The sequence below is a fragment of the Rhinopithecus bieti genome, unplaced genomic scaffold, assembly GCF_001698545.2.
Source record: "Rhinopithecus bieti isolate Rb0 unplaced genomic scaffold, ASM169854v2 scaffold_37314, whole genome shotgun sequence".
Classification (NCBI taxonomy): Eukaryota; Metazoa; Chordata; class Mammalia; order Primates; family Cercopithecidae; genus Rhinopithecus; species Rhinopithecus bieti.
Window position 1 is genome coordinate 1858573 of NW_016816196.1, and position 9263 is coordinate 1867835.

The 9263-nt window shown below is 40.3% G+C and overlaps 2 protein-coding genes across 6 annotated transcripts in view; one reads left to right on the forward strand and one right to left on the reverse strand.

Moving 5' to 3' along the window:
• SPC25 (SPC25 component of NDC80 kinetochore complex) overlaps positions 1-9263 on the forward strand; it is a 44711-nt gene that overhangs the window by 25586 nt on the left and 9862 nt on the right. Inside the window, exon 8 of one of the 2 annotated variants that reach the window (XM_017854499.1) lies at positions 4691-4735. The exons of the other annotated variant lie outside the window; for it this stretch is intronic. The gene's annotated coding sequence lies outside the window, so the exon portion shown is untranslated. Of the gene's footprint in view, positions 1-4690; positions 4736-9263 lie in introns of those variants that run through there. 2 annotated transcript variants of the gene reach the window in all.
• The window catches only part of NOSTRIN (nitric oxide synthase trafficking), a 67198-nt gene continuing 62966 nt past the window's right edge, over positions 5032-9263 (reverse strand). For 3 of the 4 annotated variants that reach the window (XM_017854496.1, XM_017854495.1, XM_017854498.1), the window contains 3 exons: positions 8707-8821; positions 7590-7679; positions 5032-5253 (listed from right to left, as the gene is read on the reverse strand). In XM_017854496.1, coding sequence (XP_017709985.1) covers positions 5117-5253; positions 7590-7679; positions 8707-8821 — 342 coding nt within the window. In that variant the 3' untranslated portion in view covers positions 5032-5116. The remainder of the gene's footprint in view (positions 5254-7589; positions 7680-8706; positions 8822-9263) is intronic. The other variant, XM_017854497.1, reaches the window with a different exon arrangement.

Genomic DNA, 9263 nt, shown 5'->3' on the forward strand with positions numbered 1-9263 from the left:
TTTGATCATTCATATTTTTTGAGAAATTTGTCTTTTTCTTGGCTTTCAAATTAATTAGTGTCAAGATTCATAGTATATAATTTTATCTTTTAGATAACTGCTACATCTATAGCATCTACTTAAATTTTTTATGTATTTATTTATTTATTTATTTATTTATTTATTTATTTATTTATTTATTTTTAGAGGCAGGGTCTCCCTGTGTTGCCAAGGCTGGTCTCGAACTCCTGGGCTCCAGTGATCTGCCAGCCTTGGCCTCTCAAAGTGCTGAAATCACAGGCATGAGCCACCGCACCCAGCCTACTTTTTTCTTATAATGTTTATTCATACCTTTTTTCATTCTCACCAAGATTTGCTCATTTTATTAATCCTTTCAAAGAACCAATGGATAGCCTTGTTCATACTCTTCTATTTTGTTTCATCTCTCCTTTCTTTCTCTTTCTCTCTCTCTTTCCTTTCTTTCTTCCTTTTTCTTTTCTTTTTTTTTTTTGAGACAGAGTCTCGCTCTGTTGCCCAGGCTGGAATGCAGTGGCGCGATCTCAGCTCACTGCAAACTCTGCTTCCCAGGTTCAAGCGATTCTTCTGCCTCAGCCTCCTGAGTAGCTGGGATTACAGGCACGTGCCACCATGCCTGGCTAATTTTAGTATTTTTAGTAGAGACGAGGTTTCACCATGTTGCTCAGGCTGGTCTCGAACTTCTGACCTCCTGATCTACCCGCCTCCATCTCCCAAAGTGCTGGGATTATAGGCCTGAGCCACCGTGCCCAGCCCATTTCTCCTCCTCCTCCTCCTCCTCCTCTTCTTCTTCGGTGTTTTTACTTTGGGTCGATTCTGCTGTTATTTTGATAAACATAATTAGGATGCTTCGTTTATTAATTTTAGCATTTCTCCTTTCCTTGTAGGACGTTTTTATAGCTGCTTTCTCGAAACTATAGATTTTGATAAATAGTATCTTTTTCATTTTTTATTTCTAACATTTTCTAGTTTCCATTAAGATTTCTTCTTGGACCATGGATTATTTAGAAGTATATGTGTATGTGCATACATGCATGTGCATATATGGATGTGGTCACACATACACGTTCTCCAAATGCACAAGGTTTTTTTCAGTTACCATTTTCCTAATGATTTCTACATTATATTATGGTCAGATAATTTCCAGATACTTTGTGGACTGGTGCCTGGTCAGTTGTTAGAAACGTGTACTTTCCAGTGCTTAGGTGCAGTGCCTCTTCCTCATCTGCCTATAGCACTCACCCAACCCGTCTCACTTGCTTAACTCCCAGGCAGCCCGGACTTTCCCTGATCGCCTCAATCCTGATTGAAACCTCTCACTCCTAAATGTCCTCATTACCTCTTGTCATACTCCTGTTACAGCATTTATCATGGTGTCTTGCATTTATTTACTGCTCTCTCTTCCTTACAAGAATAGAGACGGGGGGCTCTTTTGAGAAAGTGGACTCATTGTCTTTAGACCTAGTATTTAAATGACAAATCTTTTGTTTCTTAACCTCTCCACATGGTAACTTCTATTCATCCTTCAAAATCCAGTTCAAAGATAATTTTTTTTTTTTTGAGATGGAGTCTTGCTGTCACCCAGGCTAGAGTGCAGTGGTGCAATCCCAGCTAACTGCAACCTCTGCCTTCCGGGTTCAAGGCATTCTTGTGCTTCAGCCTCCTGAGTAGCTGGGACTACAGGCATGCACCACCACACCTGGCTAATTTTGTATTTTTAGTAGGGATAGGTTTTTGCCACGTTGCCCAGGCTGGTCTTGAACTACTAACCTCAAGTGATCCACCCACCTTGCCCTCCCAAAGTGGTGGGATTACAGGCGTGAGCCACCATGCCCGGCCAAGACTACTTCTGGTGTGAGGAGTATGCTGGTCCAGGCACCACACTGGAAGAATCACTGAAGAAAGCAATTCCCATTTGCCCCATGTGAGGAAAGCTCAGTTTCCCTATGTACCTGGCATGCTTCTAGGTGCTCCTTGATATGATTCCCTTTGTTGACCTAGAGCCCTCTGTTAGTCCTGAGCTTTAAAACCAAAGTTTGTCTCCAACCAGTTCAGTTTGCTTCCCCTCCTAGGTCTGCTTCTCCAGTTCCATAGTTCCTTTGAGAAAGAGGTTTTCACCCTAATTCTCTGTAGGTCCATTTACTCCAACCTCAGAGCAAAGCTGCTTTCCTCCTATTCCTCTGACCCCCTGACCCAGTTAGTATCCCTAGGGCTCTGCCCCTTCAGCAGGATTTCCCTGATCTCAGGCACCCATACTTCCCCTCACTTTCCCAGAACTGACCTCCTATTTGTATAAACACAACCTGGATTCTCTAGCTCACTGGTTTTCTCACTCCTGTCTCCATTGCTGCTCAGCAGAAAGTCCAGGGATCCAGATCCTCCATGCTGGATCACAGCATCCTGGGACCTTTGACATTCCCCTCATCCATCATCTTCAGCTCTATCTAGGTAGCTGCATTCTCTCTGCAAAAGGTTTCTGCTCGTCTCTGCTGTGTCCTCACTCTCTGATCCAAGTCTGAGTCCCACCTTTTCATGCCCCGCAACCCCAAGCCCATCTTCCTGTATGAGATTGCAGAGGACACTAGGGTGTGCCGCTATTTGATCTAACCCACTTCTCTTTCTCCCAGCCAGGCTGATTACCCCTCAAGGCCGTTAAGGCTTTGGGAGGGGATGGGTTTTATCTTGGGGGAGAACAAAATTAAACTGTGTTCAAATTACTGATCAGTTAAAGTTTTATAATACTATACAATAACATTTACCCCAAACGGAATATTATATTTTGATGAATCATAAGGCACTTTAAGTGATTAAAATGCCTTGTCATTAAGCATATTAATTATTATGGGTAAGTGAAAATGCAGAAAAATGAAATTAGTAAATCTTTCTGGTTGATAGCATGATGGATATGTCAGCTTTTCCTCTACTAGAAAGGAGAAAAAATAGAGTAACATCATTGTGCTCAATATTGGCCTCTGCGGCCTATATTTAAGGTTGTCAATGGTACTAAAAACTTCCTGACATACAAAACTTAGTGGAGTATAATTATGAAAGTCCATTTAATAGTTTTAAAGCACTAACATTAAAGTTATTCTATATAGGAGACTTCAGCCCATAATTAATGTTCACCACAATATGCACTAAATCTTTCTGGAGTATCATCCCCATCTATCTAATCAGAAAGTTCTTGCCCTACTAAAAAGATACTCAACAAGTCTGCTATATCCAATTATATTTGTATTTCATCTAGTTTATAGTATTTCTTTGAAGCTTAAAAGTTATATGTCAGATGCAAAAATAATTTGCAGCAACATTCCAAAACAGGGGAACCATTTATGTTTTCATAAAACACAACTGATTTCTGAAGAAAAAAAGATGTCTTTCTTTGAAAATTACTTTCAAAGAGTTTTAGGGTCCAACTACCATTATGATGATTTTCTCCACAGAAAATCGTCTGGTGTAGGCTGCAGTCAATTGCTACATAATTTTTTATCCATCAAGGCTTAATGGAAAGAAGTAAGATGAAAAGGAAATATAAATTTAAAATTTCTGTTCATGGTCTAATGGCCTATTATCCAGCCAACTTTCTAGTTGCAGAAAGCCTTCATTAAGACACCATTAAGGATGGCATTAAAACTTCTGAGCTGTTCTGGGCTGTAAGTTACGTCTCACATAACAAATTTTACTTGAGCTCCTTCAGCTCTAATATCTGTATCTAAATATCTATTGTGTTACTTATATTCCGCTATAGGAGTGTAATGGTACAGGCTTGCAAAATATAGTCCTCAGTTTGAAAAATTTCATCTTGAAAGTATAAAATTTGATGAATTTTTTTAAAAAAGAAGTCAGGGGCAGGAGAGTAATGGGATGGATTTTAATTACTCCTTTAATGCCTGTATTGAAGCTCTAAAGGACAGCCTATTTGGCACAAGAGTAAAAACATACCCAGCAGTTTCATGAAGACCATGACCTTCCAATCAATGGAGTGTGTGATCTCCAGGCCAACTTAGGTCATTTTCTGAAAGAAGCTGCTGTAGCATTTCTCTTCACTCTAAACTGTTCCCCTTGGAAGTAGTTTCGGGGCCTAGCCTCTCTCATTCCCAACCTTTGTCCATGATAGGTCATTTGAGGAAGTACCATAAATTTTCTTCACCCTAAATATTCCATTTTGATAGTGAAGATTGGTTTCCTGAACTTTCCATTCAAACTAGAAATCCACTATCATTTAAAGTCCTTCCATTAGGAAGCTGCTTAGGATATTCCGTCCATAATGACTTAGTTGGGAAGTACAGAATTCCTTATTTCTGAATTGGTAAATGAGGTTTCCAAATGGGCAAGAAGGCATGAAATTTGTGGCACTATCTCCCTCCTAGTCCTTTCCTGTCCAATTTGCTCTTGTTCTCATATCTCTAGCCATCTCTGGCTCACACTTGACCTCACTCTAAGAGCAGCTCTGGTGGTGGGCAGGGGGTATATATGAAGCAACTGCCTCAGAAGATCATTGGCTTAGGATGAAACTGCATTCTGCCCGGAGGCCCTCAGCCTGGGAGCTGGACCTTTGTCTACCACCCTTTCTTTGGATCTTTTATCCTACCATCCCCTAATTTGGGTTGATCTCATTGGTGTTTTGATTGCCTGTCTCTCTGCTTGGAATTGATCTGTATTCCTCATTTCCCAGGCTCTCCTTGACCCCATTGTAGGCCTGCTGTGCTCTGTTGCCACCCAAATCCAGAGGAAAAAGACATCTAAGTCCTCACCGCTGTTGTCTACCAGATAACTCTGTGACTTCAGGCAAGCAGCTGAACCCACCTTGGACTCAGTCTCTTTCTGTGACACCAGGGGTTATACTGGATCATCTCTAGGGTCTCCTAGAATTCGGAAACTCTAGGAACCAAGGAACCTCTTCCTTGTCTGTCTCTACCCATCCATGTTTTATCTGACTGTTTCAAGCTAATAATCATGAATGCAAAGTGCTGTGACATGCAGGTAAAACTCCATCCATTTCAAAAGAAAAACCTGTACAGATAATAGCACTTTATTCTTATTTGAACCACACTGTATTGTTGGTTACAGAGTGTGAAGGTAGTATGTTCAGAGTCTTGTTTTATGCCTTTGTAGCTGTGTTGCCAGCATTTGAAGGTAACTCCTCCACATAAGCAGCAGGAAAATGGCCTTTTTTCCCATTCAAAGATCCAAACCACCATCCTTCTTCTTTTTTCTCATGTATAATCACAATGTCACCTGTGAAAATACACAGTTAAGACAAATGGGTCTCTGCAATGTGAACACATGCCTCGGCCCGATTGATAAGAGTTTTAAGGAGGTTCCGCTTCAAGGAGTTACTTGGTAGTGTCATTTTCTGCACTTGATTCAGATGAAGCCAAATGTATCAAACACCTGTGTATAAAGCAGGCATAATCCAGAGGATACTAAAAAGAGTAAGATAATGAACAACTGAGATAACACAACTGCTTAAAAACAGGATTGGCTGGGTGTGGTGGCTCACGCCTGTAATCCCAGCACTTTGGAGGGCAAGGCGGGCAGATCACAAGGTCAGGAGTTCGAGACCAGCCTGACCAACATGGTGAAACCCCGTCTCTACTAAAAATACAAAAATTAGCTGGGTGTGGTGGCACACGCCTGTAGTCCCAGCTACCCAGGAGGCTGAGGCAGGAGAACCACTTGAACCTGGGAAGTGGAAGTTGCAGTGAGCCAAGATCACACCACTGTACTGCAGCCTGGGTGACACAGCGAGACCCTGTCTCAAAAAAAAAAAAAAAAAATCACCTTGAGTCATATGTCCTTATGCTGCCTGGCTCACTTTCTATGTAGCTGATGGATTGTCACCAAACTCTCTTGGTGTCCATACTTGGAGGGTTTCACATGCTGGTGTTTATGATACTTTGGCATGTTGGCTGCTATAAGTATGTCTCACCAACAGTGTTTTCCTAAGAGCAAGACAGTGCCTCTGCATTATACCTGATTTCACAGTCCAAAAGCTTAACTCACAACTTTGCATAGAAATGTAACTCCCCGTTCAACAACTTAGCCAACTTTAATACAACATCAATTTGGAGACAATATTTTTTAAAGCAATGATTCAAATAAAGAGAATTCCATAGCAAATTGGACAAGAAACATGGCTATTGTCATTAAAGTAGAAAGATCTGCCCCTTCAGGATCCAAGAGCTTCTTTTCTTTTGTGTCATTCTGAGGTGATTTTCAGTCTTCCCTTCACTCTTACTCAGCAATTCTCTTTCTAAGACAAAGGAGACTATTAACTCCTTTTCTGTCTTTTCTTAGTCATAAATCACTATTCTTAAAGGAGATCATTCTCAGTCTCTAAGTTCTGCCTTTAATGGGTTCTCTCAGGTCAGTAAATTGACATAATCTATTAACAAGAATTCCAACAAATGATTTCAAATTGTATTGCCAGCTTCCCTAAGCCTCCAATGTCATGTTTCATTGAAAGAAACTACTTAGAATATAAAGTGTGAGCAGGCTTTGCAACCAGCAGAGAACTGAAAACAAGATAATCAATTTATTGTGAATGATGTAACTCAAATGCAGCATCCATGGGTTCTAGGTGGCATCTGGGAAGTATGTCTTTTATTCACATAGGAAGAAAAGTAATTGCCTGGGGAGAGATGACTGGCAAATGCTGCAAAGGAAACACCCAATAAATAGCAAATGTGCGGTGTCCCTGTTGTTTGGCTACAAAATATATCTTGATTTTCCACTGGCTCTGGGAGCCATGTCCTTGTTTTGGATAATATACTTTCCCCCACAACATTACTCTTTCTCACTAACCCTTCCGTTTCCAGATCTCTGTCTTAGCACTAACATCCAAACGTGATTTCTAACTGGACACATAATGAAGGTTGAGGCTGGAGACTTTTTTCTTTAATAATGTTGTGGTTTATATTATAAAGCCACTATATAACACCTTTCCATGTTAAGTAAAACTGTGACACAAAGAAGGGGGTCTTATTCTTTAGACTGGACATAAAAACCTTTTCTGAGAAGTAAGTGAGACCAGCACTAAGCTGGGAGTCAGCTGACCCAGGTTCTAGAATTTGCACTTTCACTAAGTTGAGAGAGGAAGTCACTTCACATTCCTGCAGGTCTAGCTTCTAGAAAATAAAAAGGTGGGGTACACCTCTAATCACTTTCCATTACTGACATTCTACCCCAGTGTGCATTGTGATTAGGAGTATAGCTGTGTTTCCAAGTTCAAATCCTGCGCTGCCATAGCCTGTGGCATTAGCCAAAGCACCTAACCTTTCTGTGTGTCAGTCTCCTCTGCTATGAAATGGGAATAACCAATAAAACCCTCCAAGGGTTTCATTAATATTAAATTGGACAATATGCCTGCAACAATGTCTGGCACATAGAAAACAGAATAAGTGTTAGCTATTATCATTATGCAAGCTTTTGTTTTAGATGTGCTTATCTTTCAAGAAGGGTGAACTGATTTGACATGGTAGTAACTCTTAAGGCTGCCACACTAAGGGTTTTATTCATGCTAAGAATCTCAATATGGGAAGGCAATTAAAATATTTGAGAATGATTCTTACCCTTTTCCAAATTCAACTCATCATCTTGCCTGGCTTGAAAAGAATATAAGGCCTTGCAAAGTCTGCTGCTGAGCTGGGCTGCACCAGGGACTGAAATAGATTAAGCTGTAATTACTATGCTGTGTTAGCAGGCAAATGAATATGAGCTGAAGCTCTTTGGTTATTTAACAGTGTGGTGCAGAGTTTCAATATATTAAATTTTTCTCAAGAGGAAAGTTTGTAATTTTACATAATTTCATTCCTTGATTCAAAAACCATTTATGATGCACTTTCTATATGTATGGACTGCATATGTTATATAACCAAAAACTATATTATAATACATGAAATAGTAAGTCTAGAGAAAAACATTGCATGCATGTTTTGGAAAACATTCACTAGTTTTGCCATTCAGGTATAAATAGGGGATATTTGGGGCATGTGCGTGTTATCATCCCTAGCTATGTATGGAACTGTTTCTCAAACAATGCAGCGGTGACTCCTTAATACATTGTGTGAACCATAATGTCCTGGTTTTACTGAAGTTCTTTTTTTTTTTTTAACCAATTTCTAATTTAAAAACTAGATAGTCAAGATTATGGTAATTATACTTGAACATGCAGGGATAGTGATGTGTGTGTGTGTGCTGAAAGATGAAGAGCAGTGTGATGTGTGGATGCACGAATGATTGAAATCAGATGACTGCTAACAGGGGTTTGTAGGCCATGAGTCCAGGCCCTGGCAAACCACCTGGATCACTATGTGTCTCGCAGAGAGGACAGGCTTCTTATGGGAGTTTGGAGGAGGCTATGGAGACAGAGCGACAAAGCTCCTCACAATGGTTTAAGTGTGATTATGTGGATGGCAAATAACAGGCCATTTGTATAAGGTGGATGCCAGCCATCTGATATCTGAGGCAACTTCTCATATTATAAAATACTTTCCCAACCCTCTACTCTTCTTAACTTCTCCCATTTTTACATAAAGCTACAGAGTCTAACAAATTAATCAGTCCCGATGGAAATATAAATTTCCTTAAACAGATACAGGTCAAAGTGGCTCTGAAAATAAAGTTTAAATGTAGCAATGTGCCCTGCCAGTAGGACCCAGGCCAAAAAGATTGTGGGCATGGGATTACCTGGAGTTGAAGAACTTGGATTGCTCTGCCCACCAGAAGATGCTTTGCTCACAATATTCTCTAATCTCTTCATTAAAAAAGGCCGAGATATTTTCACATAGCTATGAGTATGCTCCTGTTCAAATGGTATAAAAAGTCATATTTTATAACACGATTATCATAAACATTCATGAAAATTAACTCTTCTATAGCTGTTTTCTCAAGATTTTTTTTTTTTTTTTTTTTTTTTTTTTTTTTTTTTTTTTTTTTTTTTTTAGACAGAGTCTCACCCTGTCAGCCAGGCTGGAGTGCAGTGGCATGATCTCAGCTCACTACAACCTCCACCTCCTGGGTTCAAGTGATTCTCCTGCCTCAGCCTCCCTGGTAGCTGGGATTACAGGTGCCTACCACCATGCCTGACTAATTTTTGTATTTTTGATAGAGACAGGTTTCACCATGTCAGCCAGGCTGGTCTGGAACTCCTGACCTCAGGTGATCTGCCTACCTCGGCCTCCTAAAGTGCTGGGATTATAGGCATGAGCCACTGCGCCTGGACTGGAAGTTTTTAAACTGAGGGG